This window comes from Myxine glutinosa, chromosome 5 (assembly GCF_964187855.1).
Source record: "Myxine glutinosa chromosome 5, kmMyxGlut1.1, whole genome shotgun sequence".
NCBI classification, from domain to species: domain Eukaryota; kingdom Metazoa; phylum Chordata; class Myxini; order Myxiniformes; family Myxinidae; genus Myxine; species Myxine glutinosa.
Genome location: NC_136265.1, coordinates 79,561,625 through 79,583,883, shown reverse-complemented (window position 1 = coordinate 79,583,883; position 22,259 = coordinate 79,561,625). Strand labels below are relative to the sequence as shown.

Sequence of the window (22,259 nt, the reverse complement as noted above, 5' to 3'; positions counted from 1 at the left end):
ATGATGTAATGTTTCAACAGAAAATGATGTAATGTTTCAACAGAAAATGATGTAATGTTTCAACAGAAAATGATGTAATGTCTTAACTGAAAATGATACAATGGCACAGAGTTTTTCAAGTGGACGGGACTTAACAAAATGGGTGGGGTTTAACAAAAAGTGGGCGGGGCTTAGGGAAAAAGTGGGCGGGCGTAAGAAAAAGTGGGCGGGGCTTAGTGGGAAAGTGGACGGGGCTTAAGAAAAAGGGGGGGGTTAGGGATTTTAACGGGCTACCGCCGCCTTTTTTACTACTATATAAATGATAGAACCAAGTATCAACCAAACTAAAGAGTGGAGAAAACAACAACCTTGGTATTTAAACGGTAAACATAATGAGTGTGAGAAATATCAAATAAGTCTTATTGAAGAAATAACTGGTGAAAAAGTTCACAAGACTGATAAACGTATTCATTTGTTAAGTGGGGTAATGGAGGGCGGGAAGAAAAATATATTAGAGTGGAGTGAGAACTTTGATGGATACCAGCCTGGTATATATTACAACTTTAAGATGGTATGTGGACCCGGAGGAGGACAAACGAGAGCCCTCCGTGAAACATACCATTTTATTCTTGCTCAGATAAAAAATAAAGATGATGTTCAATTTATAAATATCCTAGATGGAGATGAGTTCCAAAGGAGAATGGGGGATTTTTAAAAGTTAGAAAGATATAATATATTTATAGGCTCATTAGTAGAGTGGTCTAAGGGACTACATTAAGGGGGGGTAGGAATAGGGGTGTTTCGGGAAAATGAAGAAAAGTGAGGGTGAGAGGAAAATTTACATGTAAGTGAATGGAGATTTTGGAGTGTCCCAGTAACAACATTTATCATCTACTGACGCCGCACACTTCAACAACAAAGAGCAAACCAAACTAAATGTCTGAGGTTTAAATAAGACAGGTTACTCCAAGATCCTCTCTGACGATGTTCTAATCATTTGCACTTGAGCTGGTGCACCTGATTCTAATTTTAAGTATTTGAAGGAGTGATAAATGTCGGGGTGTACTTACTTTTTCCACATGTGAAATTTGCATTTATGTTTATTTAAATTATACAATGGACTACAAAATGTAAATGTTTCATGATATTTGTTATATTATATCACCTTTATCTATCAATAGTGTTGAAATTAAGATCAAATAGCTGTATGTTGAAATATGTTGAAAAATTCAAAACTTTACATGGGGTGTACTTACTTTTTCAAGTGACTGTATGCACATCGATCATTGATCGTGAACCGGAAAATATAATAAACGACTTAAATTTAGCGACTCGAAAGGTTCTTTATCAACAACGTATTTTCTCATGCTTCTGCTGACCTGTCTGCAAGGTGTATAAATCGAAGTCCCAAGTGCGAATCACAGATGAGCCCGTCCTGAGGTAATTAGCGATTGGGAACGATTCAGAACCTGTGGGTAAATAACCCTTGGTAATTTCCCCAACAGTTTTCTGGACGACAGACTGCCGGTAGGGGACGTGTATTGCAGCGCAATACTCAGAATGCTTGTTTTCTATCTCATTTCAATGTCAGTGACCTTCGTTTAGACATTTGAAGGTCACAAAGGTCAAATTTTCAAAGTTGTCGGAATCAAACCGAATTTTCGAAATCAAACCAAAGAATACCGCTCGCTCGTGAACCATCGTCGTCTCCTGACTTGTGTTCTGATTATTATTATTATTTTTACCTCTGCCACCAAAGGTGTACGGAGGTTATGTTTTCACCCCTGTCTCTCTGTTTCTTGTCAAAAAAACATTTTTTGACAAGTATATTGATAACTCCGGTTTGTGTGTTTGCCTGTCCGCTCACGTATACTTGCCGACGGGTCACAATTTTGAATCGTTCTTCACGAAACTTCACCAAATGGTAGAGTTGGTGGTCTGACAGAAACCGATTTATTTTTGAGGTCAAAAGTCAACAAAGGCCAAAGATCAACCACTTTTTTTCAAATTTCTAAAGTCCTCAATTGTCATCTGATTGACTTGAAATTTGAATGGGATATGCACATCAGCTGACTGAATTCAACCTCCATCTATTTTCAAGGTCAACATCAGGCAAAGGTCAACAACCTTTACAAACCTCTAAAATCTTCAATTTTCATCTGATTTACTTGAATTTGCATGGCATTTTCATGTCAGCTTGCTGAATTCAACCACCAACTATTTTTGAGATCAGTGTAGGTCAAAATGTCAAAATAGGCCAGATTTCTAAAATTTTCAATTTTCATCCGATTTAACGTAAAATTTGAAGTCGATTCACATATCAGGTCACTGAATTCAACCACCAATTATTTTTGAGGTCAAAAAGATACTCCACTGAATGCCATTCCATTTTATTATATTGTATTATTAGAGACATGCACACACAACAGGCATTTTAAGGCCATTTTCCCTGCTGTAGCAGGGGTTAGCCTTTCGGGCCCCATGACAATCTTCTCCAACAGTTGTTTTTGTTGTGGAGAGGATTCTTGAGAAAGTATATTGAGGGTTTTCCAGATGGTGCTTTCGGAGAGACATGGTGAGGGTGTGACATTTGTCATGATTGAACGACATGTGAGAGGATTTTCCCAGAGCATCGGAAAGATCATTAATTAAGATCAGAAAAAGCACAGGGCCCAGAACACTGCCTTGAGGAATAGAAGGGGAACAAACACCAGAAACAGATTTGACCAGACGCCTGCAGGATTTGGAGGAAGGCGACAGGTTTGAGAGTTCAGTCTTGAGAGTAGATAGCCGGATACTTTGTTATATTTTGCCAAGTGTCGCTCTGTGAGGGATTTTTCGCTCATATGACTCATTTTTCACTCTGCGAGTGATTGTTTGTTTCTCTGTGAACAAGATATCTGAAAAAATTGTGGACGGATTTGGACGACATTTGACAGAGAGGTAGCGTATGTGACAAGGATGAAATGATTAGATTTTTGGGAGATCCGAATCCGGATCCAGCTTGTAGAATTTTAAAAGTGATTCTTCACCATTTGAAGATGGGGCCAAAACCGATATACAGCACGATATCTCAAAATGTTATGGACGGATTTGGACGAAACTTGGTGGACAGGTTGGGTGTGTGACAAGGACGAATCGATTCGATTTGGGTGAAGATCTGAATATGGTTTCGGATAAGAGAAATATATTCTTTTTAAGTGATTCTTCACTCTTGAGAGATCAGGTGAAAAGCGATATTTGAAAATATTTTAAACATGATATTTTAAAAAGTTGTGGATGAGTCATGGCAAAACTTGGGGGATGAGTTGTTTTGGCGACGAGAACAAACCGATTGGATTTTCGTTCATGTCCGAATCCAGATCCAGCCTATCAGTGGGACACAAAACATAAACTGTTCAGCCTGGCGGACGTGCAATGCATTCAGAAAGTATTCAGACCCCTTCACTTTTTCACATTTTGTTATGTTGCAGCCTTATGCTGAAATCGTTTAAATTCATTTTTTTCCCTCCTCAATCGACACTCAATACCTCATAATGACAAAGAGAAAACAGGATTTTAGAAAGTTTTGCAAATTTATTAAAAAGAAAAACTGAAATATCATATTGACATAAGTATTCAGATCCTTTGCGATGACACTTGAAATTTAGCTCAGGTGCCTCCCATTTCTCTTGATCATCTTTGAGATGTTTCTACACCTTGATTGGAGTCCACCTGTGGTAAATTCAATTGATTGGACATGATTTGGAAAGGCACACACCTGTCTATATAAGGTCTCATAGCTGACAATGCATATCAGAGCAAAAACCAAGCCATGAGGTCGAAGGAACTGCCTGCAGAGCTCAGCGACAGGATTGTGTCGAGGCACAGATCTGGGGAAGCCTACAAAAAAAATTCTGCTGCATTAAAGGTTCCTAAGAGCACAGTGGTCTCCATAATTCTTAAATGGAAAAAGTTTGGAACAACAAGGACTCTTCCTCGAGCTGGCCGCCCGGCCAAACTGAGCAATCAGGGGAGAAGGGCCTTGGTAAGAGAGGTGACCAAGAACCCGATGGTCACTCTGGCTGAGCTCCAGAGATCCTGTGTGGAGATGGGAGAAATTTTCAGAAGGACAACCATCACTGCAACACTCCACCGATCTGGGCTTTATGGCATAGTGGCCAGACGGAAGCCTCTCCTCAGTGAAAGACATGAAAGCCTGCTTGGAATTTGCAAAAAAGCACCGAAAGGACTCTCAAACTGTGAGAAACAAGATTCTGTGGTCTGATGAAACCAAGATTGAACTGTTTGGCCTCAATGCTAAGCATCATGTCTGGAGGAACCAGGCACCGCTCATCACCTGCCCAATACCATCCCAACGGTGAAGCATGGTGGTGGCAGCATCATGCTGTGGGGGTGTTTTTCAGCAGCAGGGACTGGGGGACTGGTCAGGGTTGAGGGAACAATGAACGGAGCAAAGTACAGAGATATCCTCAATGAAAACCTGAAACAGAGCGCTCAGGACCTCAGACTGGGCCGAAGGTTCACCTTCCAACAGGGCAATGACCCGAAGCACACAGCCAAGACAACGCAGAAGTGGCTTCGGGACAACTCTGTGAAGGTCATTGAGTGGCCCAGCCAGAGCCTTGACTTGAACCCAATCGAACATCTCTGGAGAGACCTGAAAATGGCTGTCCACCAACGGTCCCCATCCAACGTGACAGAGCTTGAGAGGATCTGCAGAGAAGAATGGCAGAAAATCCCGTGACTCATTTGGGCTGGCATCTGTCAATTTCCCGACCCGGATCTCAGTTAACGGTACATCATCTCTTCTTGACTTGGTTATGACTAACTTCTCTGCAAATGTCTGCTGTTCTTCTTCTCCAATCAGTTCATATGATCATATGGCTGTTAAAGTGGACATCTCTGGGCCATTTTCAGAGAGCCTCCTCATCACTGATGTCTAGCATTTCACACAGGCCGACTGGCGTGGTTTTCACCAGCCACCAATTTTTTTTTTTTTTTTTTTTTTTTTTTTTTTGCACACAATCGAGGCTCGTGAAAGAGCTAACATTTATCACACAAACAAACCAAACAGACAAACAAGCAAAGTATGTAAAAAGGGGAGCGGTAGACAAGATGGGGAGAGAAGGGGAAGCACATAAACACAACATTTGAGATCAGGGACATCGGGAATGTGTGGGTGGGAGAGGGCTTGGGGGGAGGCGGCGTGGGAAGGGGGGAGGGGTGGGAGAAGTATAAACACCAGGACACCAAGGACTTCCAGCAAAGAAGTTGGTATTTCAAAAAAGTGGATTTGGGGTGAAATTAGCGGGGGCAGAAAAGATCAAGGTTTTGGATGGGGGAAGACAAGAGATGGTGGTGAACAGCTGTTTCAAAGACCTGGAGGGAGGAGTGGGATTGAAGAGAGTGAGGAAGTTTGTTCCAGAGGCAGGACAAAATAGGAATGAAGGAGTGAAGGTGAGCAGAGAGTCTTGATTTTGGCAGTTTAACCATAATAGGGTTGCAGGCAGACCTTGTGCGACCTGTAGGACTATTTGGGGGACAGAGCCCAGAGAGAGCTGGGGGAGCAAGGCCGGAGAGGAGTCGGTAGAAGACAGAAAGACCACCAACCTGCCTGCAGTGAGTAAATGAAAGGCCCTCAGAAGTAGCTTCATCGCGGGAGATTCCAATGATTCTGAACGCTTTGGTTTCAACAGCGTGAAGACGAGCTTGATGTGAGGCAGGAGCACCAGCCCAGAGGGGAGAGCAGTATTCCATTGTGCTGTGGATGAAAGCCTTGTATGTGGTGAGGAGCTCAGGTGTGCCAAGGAAGGACTTCGCACGACGGAGGATGCCCAGTCGGCGGCTGGCTTTGGAGGCCAGATTTGAAATGTGGTTTTGCCAGGAAAGATCATGGCAGATAGTGAGACCCAAAAGCTTGAGTGACAGAACTTCTTGGAGAGGATTATTCAGAAAGTGGATGGGAGGGTTGTCCAGTCGGTCTTTTCGGAGAGACATAGTAAGAGTGTGAGATTTGCCAGGATTGAAAGACATGTTCCACTTGTTTGACCAGTCTGGCACCCCGCCCTGCTCACCAAACTCTCCTCTTGCAGTATCCATGGAAATATCCACGCATGGCTTGCAGACTTCCTCTCCGGTCGGAGTAAACGTGTGGCTCTGAATGGAATTCTCTCATCTCCCCTTCCTGTCGAGGCTTGAGTTCCTCAAGGCATTGTTCTGAGCCCTGTGCGATTTCTGGTCTTCATCAATAAATCTCTCTGACTGGAAAATCCTCTCTATCTTTATGCTGATGACTCCACCCTCTCCCGCTCCATATCTCAACCCTCAGATAGGCAGGCAGCAGCCTCTTCACTGTCTGCAGACCTGGATAAAATCACAAACTGGTTAAACAAGTGGAACATGTCTTTCAATCCTGACAAATCGCACACCCTCACAAAGTCTCTCCATAAATACAGTCTGGAAAACCATCTACTTTCTCAACTAAAACCTCTGCTTCCTCAACAATCCTCCTGAAGAGGTTCTGTCAATCGAGCTTTTGGGTCTCACAATCTGCCATGATCTTTCCTGGGAAAACCACATTTCCAAGCTGGCCTCCAAAGCCAGGCACCGACTGGGCATCCTCCAGCGTGCGAAGTCCTTCCTTGGCACCTCTGAGCTCCTCACCACATACAAAGCTTTCATTATGTCAACATCTAAGTTCAGGTATCTTCTTCTTCACCATCAACTGTTGTTCATCCTGTCAATTGAACTGTCTTCCAACATAGCAAGTCTGACTGGGATGCTTTGCGTTCTTTGCTAGCCCATGTTCACTGGAACTCATTCCTTTGTCACAACCCATCTGAAACTGCCAAGGAAGTCACTGACTGGATCCTTGTTGGTGCGGAGCTCTTTCTCCCTTCTCGGACCTACCAAGTGAAACCACACTTAGTGCAGGCATTTTACGAAAAATAGCTGTGCAACCTCACACAAATTGCAAAAAAACAAACAACGAATTTTGATTCCTGTATATGTCTTCTATCACATGAAAAAAGTCTGAAGGAATCGTCTGGGGGGGAAATTATGAAAATCATCAATGTTTAACCCTACCAAAAACTGATTTTTTTTTGGCCACAAATCAGTGTTCTTGCATGGTTGTTCAAATGACTTATGAGTATATGCCATGCTTAATGTGTGGTGAAGAGGATTTAAATCGATGAAGAATTCAAGTTTATAAAGAAATTCAGAACGTGGCATCATCATCATCATATGGCATCATCATCATCATATGGCATCATCATCATCATATGGCGGCATCATCATCATCATATGGCGGCATCATCATCATATGGCATCATCATCATATGGCATCATCATCATATGGCATCATCATCATATGGCATCATCATCATATGGCATCATCATCATCATATGGCATCATCATCATCATCATATGGCATCATCATCATATGGCATCATCATCATCATCATATGGCATCATCATCACCATCATATGGCATCATCATCATCATCATCATCATATGGCATCATCACCATATGGCATCATCAGCATCATCATATGGCATCATCATCATTATATGGCATCATCATCATCATATGGCATCATCATATGGCATCATCATCATCATCATATGGCATCATCATCATATGGCAGCATCATCATCATCATCATCATATGGCATCATCATCATATGGCGGCATCATCATCATATGGCAGCATCATCATCATCCTCATCATCATATGGCATCATCATCATCATATGGCATCAGCATCATATGGCATCATCATCATATGGCATCATCATCATCATCATCATATGGCATCATCATCATATGGCATCATCATCATCATCATCATATGGCATCATCATAATCATATGGCATCATCATCATATGGCATCATCAGCATCATATGGCATCATCATCATCATCATATGACATCATCATCATCATCATCATCATCATATGGCATCATCATCATATGGCATCATCATCATCATCATCATCATCATCATATGGCATCTGTAGCGAGTTCGTGCAGCCAGATCCCCTGCAGTTTCCACAAGCTGGAGTACACTCAATGTTATTTTTCTTGCATGTGCATCTCAGGGTGCTGCAGTCAACCTGACAGTTGCACCTGATCACCTGCAGCAGCTTATCAGGAGCAGGAGCTAGGGCTGTCTGGAATGGCACAAGCCCCTCGTCGCACTCCTGCCACCCCCACTCAGTCGGACGAAGTCCATCTGCCGATCCCTTCCATTCTTGAACTTGCAGGTACACACGCAGGTTGTGGTACATTGCTGCTCCTGCTGTTGGTGGCAACATCTGTGGTTTGACGGGAGATGGGCTTGAAGCCACCTTCTCACAGAAGCGCTGATGACGGAGGAAGTCCAAGATGTCAGTGGGTTTTCCATTGTAGAGGATCACCAATGCTTTTGCTCCTGCATCTGCGACATCCAGCTTGGAAGCAAAAGGTGTGTCAAACACCTTGGCCTGGTCACGGAATGCGCTGCTTGCTTTGAATCGCTTGAGAGACGCTCCCTTTCCTATTCCATGGAGGCGAGATGTTGTGTCGCATCCAAGAACTGCATGTATAAAGAGCACGTGCTTGCATATGTCTGGACCAAGTCGTTGTTTTGTAGCTTTGATGTTCCAAATGTGAGGCTTCTTTCTGTTATTTTTTGGCTCAGGACAAAAGAAGATGTCATGGGATTCCAGACTTGCATGGTAGATGAGGGGGATGAGGTCTGTGTCATCACCAACTAGCTCAGTGTTGGTGGCAGCAGCAGACTGCACGGCCTTCTGCACAATCAGGAGGTCAGCATCCCCTGAAGCATGGTGCGTCTCACAGTTTTTTTTCTGCAGCTCTTCACTCAGCATGAAAATGAATCGCTGCTTATTATGTTTGTTTGCAAGGAACTGCTCCTTCTTCATTGTAAGAGGCATGTCAGCTGCAAACGTCACAGTTGCGCCAGCATTTCCTTTCGATCGTCTCTGGTGTGCCATGTCCTTTGTGTTGGTGCTCTCATAATCATCGAACACGACAATGGCATTTCCATACCTCTTCGTCACATATTCCGTGTACTGGTGACAGATGTCTTTGTATGTTGCTCTGCGAGACCATGGGATGCGTTGAAGAAGTGCTCCTCCATCCAAGACATACTGGGTGTCATCATCGGGGATAATTGCAGGAACATCAGATCCGAGGAGATCCCTGATGGCACCAGCAAGGGCTGGCTTGTGTGCTTCTCTGAGAAAAAGAGAGGAATCAAAGAGCGCTGGTGGATAGCTGCATAGTTCATGCTTGAAGGCTGACTCTAGTTCATCAGCTTTTTGCGCAACTGTAATTAGTCTCTGGAAGAGAAGCTGTGGGTCAACCTGGACTTGATCACTATCAATCTTGACAGACGACTTCATGCCGAATGTGACTGCTTGGTCTTTCTTCTTGAAGGTGTACTCAGCTGTTGTTCTTTCATCCATTGACCTTAATATCGATTCCCCAACCGACTGAGCTGAATCGACGTTAACAGTTGGGTGGGCATGGACTCCAGTGGCAAGCTCCGCAGACTTGAGTCATTGCTGAATGGATTTCGCTCTTGTAGATACTCGAGAACTGACAGAGTGTCCTTCCAGTCACGGGCTTGTCTTGCTGTGGTCATGGCCTTGTTTTGTTCGCCGGTGTTGTAGTTCACCCCTGTGAGCTCCTGCATTGCCTGGTTTACTTCTGCACAGGCAGGCATCGAAAGCAGCCACAGCAGGCGTTGTTGCTCCGTCATTCCTCGACCACGTGTGAGCCCTCTGCTGGTCTTCAGACTTCTCATCAGCTTTAGGCCTTCCAAGCTTTGCTCTCTTGGAGATTTCCGTGTTCATCTGCTGAGCCATGGGTATCTGCTTCTTTGTGTGGAAATTGACGCTGCAAGTCTGATGGTACACTGCATCTGCATCATGCAGGTCATGAACATGCAGAATTCGCGCCTTGACAGTACCTGGCCAATCATCTGCTCGTTCGCGACATGTTGCCAGGAGCGTTTCTTTGAATTCAATGGTCTTGACTTGAAGAACTTGCTGCTTCTTCCTCTTTCTTCCAAACGTTGCTGGTCTACCACAAAAAAGGCAATCAGTCTGGAAAGAGAACCTCTCCTCAGATGACCGAAGTACTTGTCTGTCATTGCTTGTGCTTGGCTTTGACTCTTCTTGCTTGGTGTCCTTGGCTATCTGTTGTGGGTGACAGTATGTGCGGCGACAGTCTTTGTGTACCTTTTCTCCAGGCACAGTGTGAATGCTGTCTTTTCTTGCGTTGCTGGCCTGGTTGATGGCAGAACTTCCCTTTTCTCCAAGAGTTGATGCCGCTGACCCTCTCTCGTCTATAGATTTTTTGCAGATGGCACACACTTCAGATACCTCCATGGCTGAAAACAGAAACCACTATCTACACTAACTTAGCAAACCCTTCATATTATCACAACTGAAAGATGCCCATTGCAAAAAATATATAACATGGAAAAATATTGCTCTTACTGCTACTGCACGCTTTCTTACTAGGAACTTAACACTACTTGTTTTACAAATTTTTGTTTTACTTAAAACGAAATCTGTTCAGAAGATACACAAGAATATCCTTTTTGACTCAAATAAAGAATGAGCATGACCTCTAATCATCAAAATAAGATCAGAAGCAGATTCCCCACTGCTAAAAAAAAAAAATACATACTGTAGATGCATTATGCATTATTCTTATCTTGTTGTCCCACAATGACCTTGATGGTGACCTCATAGAGTTTCTGTGACCTTATATCACCAAAATAAGATCAGAATTTGATTCCTCGACCTCAAAAACCCATAAAAAGTGGTCTTACTCATGATTGTTTTGCTTTTGATTTTTGTAATAACAATTGTCAATTAGACGGATAGTGGCCATATTGGATTTTGCCGATTTGAGAACTTCCCCCCAGAGGATCTCTGAAGACTTTTTTGGGGTCAAAGGATATATTCAGGGACACAAAACAAGTGAGCGAGTTTTTGTTGCAATTAGTGTGAGGTCTTAAATACAAAATGCCTGCACGATCACAGCCGTGGTTCACTCCGGCTTGTCATCGCAATCACTTTTTCGAACAGAATGATTGTGTTGGTTCGAGTGAGGCACATCATTTGTTTCACCTTGCGAACAACCACTCCAAACGTGTATGAGAGAATGCCAAGCGACAGTATGCAGAATCTGTTTGTCATTCTATCTCAAATAAACATCTCGGTTCTCGAGATTTTTGGAGAATTGCTCATAGCATTCTCAACCATAATCAATCATCGATTCCTGTCCTCTTCAATTGCTCTGAAGTGCTTTCTTCTTTTGATAAAGTCGACCTCTTTGTTAAGCATTTTGCTGCAAATTCCACACTTGAAGACCACAGACAAGCATTGCCTCTTTGTCTTTCCCATCTTGACACCAGGCTTTCCACTGTCATCAGCACACCCAGGAAAGTTGCTAAGATTATTCAAAGGCTTGACATTTCAAAATCGACTGCACCAGATAGAATCCCTGCAATTGCTTCGAAGATGTGTTCACTTGATCCGTCTTCTGTTCTCTCAAAACTGGATTGCTTTTGCATGTCAGTTTGTGTTTCCACTTAGCTGAAATCAGGCTTCTGTCGTCCCTGTCTTTAACGGCTCAGGTGAGTAATCAGATCTTTCCGACTAACTATCGGCCTGTTAGCCTTCTACCCATTATCAGCAAAGTGTTTGAATCCTTGATAAATCGACAACTCATGACTCATCTGGAAACCCGCAACATCCAAAATGATGTTCAGCATGGCTTTAGACATTAAAGGTCGACTGGTTGGCTGAACATGTAAATTCAATTCCCAGCATTCAATGACTGGAAATGTGAATCGGGCTTTGGATCGTCATGGAGAAACCAGGGTTGTTGCTCTTGACATCTCCAAGGCTAAATTATATGGCATTTCTGGAAAATTGCTTGGTACAATCTCTGACTTCCTTGCAAATTGTCAAAGCTCTGTGGTACATGAGGGACAGCAAGTAATCACCTGTCCATAACACATATGGAAGGTATCTGTGTCTCGTTCAACATCAACTTGTTTTCCGACCCTGTCTCTGGATTCTTCACCTTTGCAGGAACTCCCTGTTATCCGTCTGTTTGGATTGGATATCAGCTCAAACCTCAGCTGGGAAATGTGCATCTCTTGTTGAGCTAAAAGCACCTCCCAGCACCTTGAAGCTTATTTCGTGCTCAGTGATACCTTTCTCAAGCTGCTATGCTCCATCTACACAAGGCCACTATATGTCCTGTCATGGAGTATCATTGCCATATTTGGGCTGGTGCTCCAGCCTGTTACCTATCTCTTCTTGACAGAATCCAGCGACGTGCTGCCAATTTGGTGGGACAGGGATTGACATCATCCCTGGAACCTCTCTCAATCTGCCGCTCTATTGCTTCCTTGAGCCCTTTCTACAGATATTACAACGGAATGTGCTCTGAGGGTCTATCAGGTTGTTCCACCTGAGCACACGTTCAGTTGCTCAACATGTTTGGCAGTTCGTTCACTATAATTTGGCAGTTCATGCAGTTCATACACTATACAATTCCCATCCATACACAATAACTGTCCCAAAGAGTAAGACTATAACGTATAAGGTATTCTTCTGGTTTTTTCCCCCCTGAACAGCATCACTCTGGAACACGTTGCCTGCATCCTGCTTTCCCCTCCATCCCAACCTCCCGCAATTCAAGAGGAATGTCAAAAGATTCCTCCTTTCTGTCTCATGTGTAATATCTCTACTTTCCTTTGTGTAGGCCTCACCTCGAGTGGCCTTGAATGCTTTGTTGCAGGCGATATCTCATTTAAAAAAATATACGTGGGTGTGCATTGAGGGTACGTACCTCAGTTGGCACTGCCAAACCGTGTGGCACCAAAAGGAAACACGTTTTTAGCTGCGACGAGCAGCTCGATGAGAGCACCGCGTTGTTGCTGTTGTTGTTGTTGTTGTGGTGCCTTTTTAGCTGCGACGAGCAGCTCTGTGGGAGGACCGCGTTGTTGTTGTTGTGCCTTTTTGAATAGCGCATGCGCATACACTCGGTGTGTGTCCCCGGTGTGTACCCCGGGTTTAGAATAGGTACACCGTATCCCTGCGTGTCGTAAGAGGCGACTAAAAGGGTTGGCGTCAGGAAGGGCATCCGGCCACAAAAACATTGCTTCAAGAAGAGAACCATGCCAATGACAACTACATGTGGGCAGGGTACAGCCCGAAGTACCCCCGTGGGGGACCCCAATCTCTCTCGTCAAAACTCAAGGTGGGGAACCCGATCGAAGCAAGGGTGGAAATCACTCCTTTTATGACGACGAAACGTCTGATGCCCGACGTGGAGATCGGTTTCTGAGGTTTGGGACATGGAATGTAGGGACAATGACAGGGAGATCAGGAGAAGTGGTGGAAGTATTGGTCAGAAGAAGAGTGGACATATGTTGTGTGCAAGAGACGAGATGGAAGGGAAGTGGTGTGAGAATGGCGGAGGGTAGGCAGGGACAGAAATACAAGTTTGTGTGGCAAGGGTGCCCAGAAGGTGTGAATGGTGTTGGTATCCTGTTTTCTGAGGAGTTTGCAGACAGTGTGGTGAGTGTGACTAGAGTGAGTGAAAGGTTGATGATGGTGAAAATGATGATTGGAAAGCTCTTGGTGAACGTCATCTCGGGATATGCTCTGCAGGTTGGACGGAGCGATGAAGAGAAGGACACGTTCTGGTGTGCAATAGAGAAGCTGATTGAAAACGTGAAAGATGAGGAAGTTGTTGTGGTAGGAGGAGACCTAAATCGACATGTGGGAAGGAGTATGGATGGTTTTGAGGGAGTTAATGGGGGTTACGGATATGGTGTGAGAAATGGACAAGGTGAAAGGATTTTGGAGTTTGCTGATGCATCTGATTTGTTGATTTTTAATATTCAGTTCCAGAAAGAGGATAAAAAGCTTGTTGCATACACATCAGGTGGGTCGACGACAACCGTTGACTACCTGCTGGTGCATAGGTGAGATAGTGGGCACCTACGGGGACACAAAGGTGATTCCGAGGGAGGAGGCTGTTTCACAGCACCACTTGGTTGTTTGCGACATAAGGGTGAAAGGTGCGAGGAGAGCTCGGCGGGTGAAGTACCAACCGAGAATGAAGGTGTAGAGGTTGAAAGAGGTGACAGTGAGGCAGGCATTAATAGAGAGGCTGAGTATGGTAGAGGATGATGTGGTGGAGCTTGAAAGTGGTTGGATGTCAATGAAAGATTGTCTGTTGGTAGCCGTTGGTGATGTATGTGGATGGACAAAAGGACCACGGAGGCACTCGGAAACATGGTGGTGGGATGATGAAGTTAGAAAGAAGATTGACGAGAAGAGGAAGAATTTCAAGGAGTGGCAGAAGGCTCTGGGTATGGGGGCAGAAATGGCAGAGCATGAAAGTTATAAGGCAGCCAAGAAGGCTGCAAAGAAAGAGGTAGCAAAGGTGCAGGAAGGAGGCATGTAAGAAAATGTTCGGAGAACGCTTGGATTTGGAAGAGGGTCAGAGAGTGGTATTCAGGATTGCAAAGCAGATAGCGAAAGAGAGGTGTGTTGTGATGGGGGTGAGTTGCTTGAAGGATGAAATGGGACAACTCGTTGTGGACCCAGATGGAATTAAAGGAAGATGGAAGAGATATATGGAAATGCTGTTGAATGCAGAGAATCAATGGGATGGCAACATAGAGAGTAACCCAGTTTTAGGACCAGCAGAGAAGATAAACGAGAAGGAAGTTGAGGAAGCGATAAAAGCAATGAAGAGAAGAAAGGCGGGAGGGCCGACGGGAGTTGTGGGAGATATGATGAAGGCAGCGGGAAGTTGGGGTGTGAAGAGAATGGCAGAGATCTGCAATCTGGTGGTGAAAGAAGGCCACATTCCAGTGGATTGGGAACGGAGTACCCTCGTCCCTCTATACAAGGGGAAAGGTGACCCTCTGGAGTGTGGCTCGTATCGAGCGATAAAGTTATTGGAGCATGGAATGAAGGTGTTGGAGAGGAGGAGAAGAAAGAAATGAGATTGATGAAATGCAGTTTGGATTCATGCCAAGAAGAGGAACGACAGACGTGCTTTTTATTGTGAGGCAGTTGCAGGAGAAGTACATGGAGAAGAGGAAGAAGTTGTTTCTTAGGTTTGTTGATCTGGAGAAAGCATTCGATGGGGTTCTACGTGAAGTAGTGACAGGGGCATTGAGGAAGTTAGGAGTGGAGGAATGGTTGACCAGAGTAGTGATGTCAATGTACAAAAGCGCACACAGCTGCAAGGATGAAGGACGGGAACAGTGGTGAGTTTGAGGTGAAGGTGGGAGTGCATCAGGGGTCTGAACAAAGTCCACTACTATTTGTAGCTGTGATGGAGGTGCTGGCTCGGAACGTAAAGGAGGGTTTACTGTGGGAGTTGTTGTATGCAGATGATCTGGTGTTGATTGCAGAAAGTATGGATGGACTGAAGGAGAAGATGAACAAGTGGAAGGAATGTATGGAGACAAAAGGTCTGAAGGTCAGTATCGGAAAAACGAAGGCGATGGCAAGTGGCAAAGCATGTGGTGAGGTGGAAAGAACTGGGGAGTGGCCGTGTCCTGTGTGCAGGAAGGGTGTCGGAGTGAATTCCATTCAATGTACAATGTGTGCTGAGTGGGTTCATCAAAAATGTAGTTGTTTGAGATGGTCATTAACCAGTGTGGCAGCTACATTCAAGTGTAAGGTGTGCACAGAGGGAGCTGCAGACGGAGGAAATGTTGAGTTGGATCTTGGAGATGGCGTGAAGCTGGAAGGTGTGAAAACATTTTGTTACCTCGGAGACATGCTGAATGGAGACGGTGGATCAGACTCGGCAACGGTTGCGAGAGTGAGATGTGCATGGAAGAAGTTTCGGGAACTGAGTGGCGTGCTGTTCTTTACTTGCTGTTCAACAGCATTTCCATATATCTCTTCCATCTTCCTTTAATTCCACCTGGGTCCACAACAATTTGTCCCACTTCATCCTTCAAGCAACTCACCCCAATCACATCACACCTCTCTTTTGCTATCTGCTTCGCAATCCTGAATACCTCTCTCTGACCCTCTTCCGAATCCAAGCGTTCTCCAAACATTTCCCTTGATGCCTCCTGTGCCTTTGCTGCCTCTTTCTTTGCAGCCTTCTTGGCTGCCTTATAACTTTCAGGCTCTGCCCCCGTACCCTTCACCTTCTGCCACTCCTTGAACTTCTTCCTCTTCTCGTCACTCCTCTTTCCAACTTCATCTTCCCACCACCATGTTTCCGAGTGCCTCGGTGGTCCTTTTGTCCATCCACATACCTCACCAACGGCTCCCAACAGACAATCTTTCATTGACATCCAACCACTTTCAAGCTCAACCACATCATCCTCTGCCACACTCGGCGTCTCTTTTAATGCCTCCCTCACTGTCACCTCTTTCAACCTCCACACCTTTATTCTCGGTTGGTTGAAACCAAAGCTTTCAGAATCATTGGAATATCCTGCGATGAAGCTAACTCCGAGGGCCTTTCACTCACTCACCGCAGGCAGGTTGGTGTTCTTTCTGTTTTCTACCGACTCCTCTCCCGCCTTGCTCCCCCAGCTTTCTCTGTGCTCTGTCCCCCAAATATTCCCACAGGTCGCACAAGATCTGCCAGCAACACTCTTTTGGTTAAACTGCCAAAATCTAGGCTCTATGCTCACCTTCACTCCTCTTTTCTCCTGCCTCTGGAACAAACTCCCCCACTCCCTTCAATCCCATGCCTCCCTCCAGGTCTTTAAAACAGCTGTTCACCACCATCTCTTATCTTCCCTCATCCAAAACCTTGATCTTTTCTACCCCCACTAATTCACCCCAGATACACTTTTATGAAATTCCAACTTCTTTCCTGGAAGTCCTTGCAGGGTCCATATGTTTTATACCTCTCCCATCTCCCCCCAAACCCTCTCCCTCCCACACTTCTCTCGATGTACCTGCTCTCAAATGTTGTGTTTGTGCCCTTCCCCCTCTGTCCCCATCTTGTCTACCGCTCCCCTTATTTTGTGTTTTATGTGTCGGTTTGACTTTTCGTGTGATTAATGTTAGTTTTTTCGCGAGCCTCGATCTTGTATGCAAAAAAAAAACAAAAAACCCTCAAAACCGTCTATACTCCTTCCCACATGTCCATTTAGGTCTCCTCCGACCACAACAACTTCCTCATCTTTCACGTTTTCCATCAGCTTCTCCATTGCACACCAGAAAAAAACCACACGGATAGTCTAGGAATGTTAACAATGGCATAAATGAGCTTGGATCAGCTGAGTGGAGGATTTGTTGTCCCCCTATCATGTGACAAGATCTTCTTTTTTTTTTGTATACTGAATCGAGGCTCGTGAAAGAGCTAACATTTATTTCACAAACAAATCAACCAGACAAACAAAATATACAAAAAGAGGGAGCGGAAGACAAGATGGGGAGAGAAGGGGAAGCACACAACCACAACATTTGAGAGCAGGGAGAAGTGTGGGAGGGAGAGGGCTTGGGGGCAGGAGGCGTGGGAAGGGGGGGGGGGTGGTAGAAGTATAAAACACAAGGGGACCGAAATTAGCAGGGGTAGAAAAGATCAAGGTTTTGGATGGGGGAGGATAAGAGATGGTGGTGAACAGCTGTTTTAAAGACCTGGAGGGTGGAGTGGGATTGAAGAGAGTGAGGGAGTTTGTTCCAGAGGCGGGAGAAAAGAGGAATGAAGGAGTGATGGTGAGTAGAAAGTCTTGATTTTGGCAGTTTAACCATAAGAGGGTTGCAGGCAGATCTTGTGCGACCTGTAGGAATATTTGGGGGACAGAGCCCAGAGAGGGCTGGGGGGGCAAGGCCAGAGAGGAGTCGGTAGAAGACAGAAAGACCACCAACCTGCCTGCAGTGAGTGAGTGAAAGGCCCTTGGAGTTAGCTTCATCGCGGGAGATTCCAATGATTCTGAACGCTTTGGTTTCAACAGCGTGAAGACGGGCTAGGTGTGAGGCAGGAGCACCACACCAGAGGGGAGAGCAGTATTCCATAGAGCTGCGGATGAAAGCCTTGTATGTGGTGAGGAGCTCAGGTGTGCCAAGGAAGGACTTCGCACGACGGAGGATGCCCAGTCGGCGACTGGTGTTGGAGGCCAGATTTGAAATGTGGTTTTCCCAGGAAAGATCATGGCAAATAGTGAGACCCAAAAGCTTGAGTGCCAGAACTTCTTGGAGAGGATTATTCAGAAAGTGGATGGGAGGGTTTTCCAGTCAGTCTTTTCGGAGAGACATCGTAAGAGTGTGAGATTTATCAGGATTGAAAGACATGTTCCATTTGTTTGCCCACTCTGTGATTTTGTCCAGGTCTGCAGAGAGTGAGGAGGCTGCAGACTGCTGATCTGGGGGATGAGGAATGGAGCGACAGAGAGTAGAGTTGTCAGCAAAGAGATAGAGAGGATTTTCAAGAGAGTCAGAGAGATCATTGATGAAGACCAGAAAAAGCACCGGGCCCAGAACACTACCTTGGGGAACTCCAGCCTGAACAGGAAGAGGAGATGAGAGAAACCCATTCAGGGCCACACGTTGACTACGACCAGAGAGGAAGTCCGTCAGCCATGCGTGGAGATTTCCATGGATACCAAAGGAGGAGAGTTTGGTGAGCAGAGCAGGGTGCCAGACTGTATCGAAGGCACGTGAAATGTCAAGGGAGACGGCTCTAATTTCCTGTTTGGCATTGAGGACCTCCATCCATTGTTGAGAAAGCAGAAGCAGCATGTCCAGAGTAGAGTGACCAGGTCTGAAACCAAATTGATGATCAGAGATCAAGCCATTGGAGAAGAGGAAAGATTTCATATCTGAAGCAATGATGGATTCCATGACTTGGCTGATTGGTCTGTAGTTGCTGGGATCTGTTTTTGCACCTTTTTTGTGCAAAGCGGTGATGTTGGCTGATTTCCAAGCAGATAGCAGATGACCTTGAGCAAAAGAGAGGGTGAAGAGAACAGAAAGAGGGAGTGAAAGAGCGGAAGCACATGATTTTAGGACCCGTGGGCTGATGTCGTCAGGACCAGTTGCAGAATCAGAGTCGAGGGTTGACAGAAACTTTTCCACCTTGTCAGGAGGAAAGGACACAGAGTCCAGGAGCAGCTGGGTACGACTGGGTATGGTGGGTACAGAGAGGGATGGGTTTGGGACACAAGATTTAGAGGCAAACACAGAGTTGAGGCATTCAGCTTTTTCACGTGCGGAGTCAGCCGTTAAGCCGTTTGAGGTGAGGGAGGGGATGGAGGGGGAACAAACACCAGAAACAGATTTGACCAGATGCCACCAGGATTTGGAAGAGGGAGACAGATAAGAGAGTTTGTTCTTGAGAACGGTGAGATATTGTTTCCTGGCTCTCCTGAGGGTGGACACACACTTGTTTCGGGCTTTGTGAAAGGAAATGAGATTTCCTTCCGTTGGATTTGCTTTCCAGGAGACGAAAGCAAGTTGTTTCAGGGCAACAGCCTCACCACAAGATTCCGTGTACCATGGACGGGAGGAAGGGTATGACAACTGAAGACGAGATGGGATAAATCTCTGCATGAGAGAGAGCAGTTTGCTTTGAAAGAATTCCCAGGATGAGTTGATGTCAGAGGCGGTAGAGATGGGAGACCAGTCCAGATGATTGATGGCTGCTTGAAGACCGTGCCAGTTGGCCTGAGTGAAATGCCAGACTCGTCGACGCTGAGGAGGCTCTCTGAGAATGGTCAGAGAGATGTCCACTTTTCTTCATCACTCTGACCGACCTGTGGAGCATATCCCGAGATGACGTTCACCAAGAGCTTTCCAATCATTTTCCTTTCACTCACTCTCGTCACACTCACCACACTGTTGACAAATTCCTCAGAAATCGGGACACTAACACCATGCACGCCTTCTGGGCGCCCTTGCCACACAAACTTGTATTTCTGTATAATACTTGAACACAAATCGCCTTCTTATTTCCAATAATCTCCAGTTTAGCAGTACTTGGACATGTTAAATAGGGTGGTGTATAAGGGTGATGCAGAAGACTGCTTCAATTGGACTTAACATCCGGAATTTTGATTTCACAATCTTTAACTTCATTACTATGTTTAAATTGAAGTATACATTCCATGGCGTAACGTGTTCGATGAACTCCCGAGATGGTTCTCACTCATTTCCCTGCAAAATACTGACACTGATTTATACACAGGTGATGTCTGTCCTGTAAATGTGGAAGGCAAACAACATGACAACGATTCATCTGTCACAGAAGATTCAAAATGTGCTTCTACAAAGGAAGGTTCAGATGATATTGACATGACAAACGGAAGTGCTTCCTGTTTTGCAACTGGTGAGTGGAAACATAAAAAAAGAACATAAAGCCTTTTGTATGGAGAAAATATAAAAATTTCCAGAAAAGTGTTAAATATTTTGCATTTTGATTTTGACAAAAAAGAAAACTTGTTTTTTGTTTCTGTAGAACAATCAAGAAGTAATATGGGACAAATAAGGTCCATTGGCAGCTTGACAGTGAGGAAGAAGCCTTTTTTGAAGAAACAATCACGAGATCAAGTCTCGCTTCCTGTAAAATACAAATACTTGTCTGGGCCTCGCAACACCAAGATTAATATGAAATTAAACAAACACAGAAAGTTTCAAGAAAAGCGAATATGTTATCAGTGTAATGTGTGCAGAAAGGATTTTGCTTCAACGAGTAAAATCAAAATACACATGAGGATCCACACTGGAAAACGTCCTCACAAATGCTCTGTATGTGATAAAGGTTTCTCTGCAAACAGCCATTTGAAATTACATATGAGGGTCCACACAGGAGAGCGACCACACAAATGTTCGATATGTGACAAAGGTTTCTCTCAAAACAACAATTTGAAATTACATATGAGGGTCCACACAGGAGAGCGACCACACAAATGTTCGATATGTGACAAAGGTTTCTCTCAAAACAACAATTTGAAATTACATATGAGGGTCCATACAGGAGAGCGACCTTACAGATGTTCGATATGTGATAAAGGTTTCTCTCAAAACAGCAGTTTGAAATTACATATGAGGGTCCATACAGGAGAGCGACCACACAAATGTTCGATATGTGATAAAGGTTTCTCTGTAAACAGCAGTTTGAAATTACATATGAGGGTCCATACAGGAGAGCGACCTTACAGATGTTCGATATGTGATACAGGTTTCTCTCAAAACAGCCATTTGAAATTACATATGAGGGTCCATACAGGAGAGCGACCTTACAAATGCTCGATATGTGATACAGGTTTCTCTCAAAACAGCCATTTGAAATTACATATGAGGGTCCATACAGGAGAGCGACCTTACAAATGCTCGATATGTGATACAGGTTTCTCTCAAAACAGCCATTTGAAATTACATATGAGGGTCCATACAGGAGAGCGACCTTACAGATGTTCGATATGTGATACAGGTTTCTCTCAAAACAGCAGTTTGAAATTACATATGAGGGTCCATACAGGAGAGCGACCTTACAAATGCTCGATATGTGATACAGGTTTCTCTCAAAACAGCCATTTGAAATTGCATATGAGGGTCCATACAGGAGAGCGACCTTACAAATGTTCGATATGTGATAAGGTTTCTCTCAAAACAGCGATTTGAAATTGCATATGAGGGTCCATACAGGAGAGCGACCTTTCAAATGCTCGATATGTGATAAAGGTTTCTCTCAAAACAGCGATTTGAAATAGCATATGAGGATCCATACAGGAGAGCGACCTTACATTTGCTCGATATGTGATAAAGGTTTCTCTCAAAATAGCAATTTGAAAAGTCACATCAAGATCCACACAGCAGAGGTGAAATCTGAAATACCAAGATCTGAAAAATGACGTCAAGAGGATATGAAGATTGAAGAAACCTGAAATTGTACCAGTGATAGTCGGAGCAACAGGAAATCCGGATGTTCAAGAAAAACCCAACTGAGCACTTAAAAAGCATTCTGGGTAATATCACGAGAAACATGCATCAGGTGGAGGCTGTCAAAAGTTCAGTGAGGATTCTAAAACGAGCCCTTGGAACAAAGCATTCTGGGGAATATCACGACAAACATGCAACAGGTGGAGGCTGTCAAAGGTTCAGTGAGGATTCTAAAACGACCCCTTGGAACAAAGCATTCTGGGGAATATCACGACAAACATGCTGCAGGTGGAGGCTGTCAAAGGTTCAGTGAGGATTCTAAAACGAGCCCTTGGAACAAAGCATTCTGGGGAATATCA

At 44.6% G+C, this 22,259-nt stretch overlaps 1 protein-coding gene across 1 annotated transcript; it reads left to right on the top strand.

Moving 5' to 3' along the window:
* Positions 1-8,715: 8,715 nt before the first annotated feature.
* On the top strand, positions 8,716-21,872 carry LOC137427878 (uncharacterized). Its single transcript, XM_078777353.1, has 4 exons — positions 8,716-8,817; positions 20,207-20,347; positions 20,477-20,947; positions 21,787-21,872. Exons 2-4 carry the CDS (start codon positions 20,314-20,316, stop codon positions 21,870-21,872), a joined length of 591 nt encoding a protein of 196 aa, XP_078633479.1. The 5' UTR covers positions 8,716-8,817; positions 20,207-20,313.
* Positions 21,873-22,259: the final 387 nt, after the last annotated feature.

Coding starts and splice junctions, on each gene's coding strand:
- LOC137427878 (XM_078777353.1), top strand. CDS start 20,314: ATGACAAACGGAAGTGCTTCCTGTTTTGCAACTG. Junction 20,348..20,476: donor TGCTTCCTGTTTTGCAACTG/GTGAGTGGAAAC, acceptor TTGTTTCTGTAG/AACAATCAAGAAGTAATATG. Junction 20,948..21,786: donor ATGTTCGATATGTGACAAAG/GTTTCTCTCAAA, acceptor TATGTGATAAAG/GTTTCTCTCAAAATAGCAAT.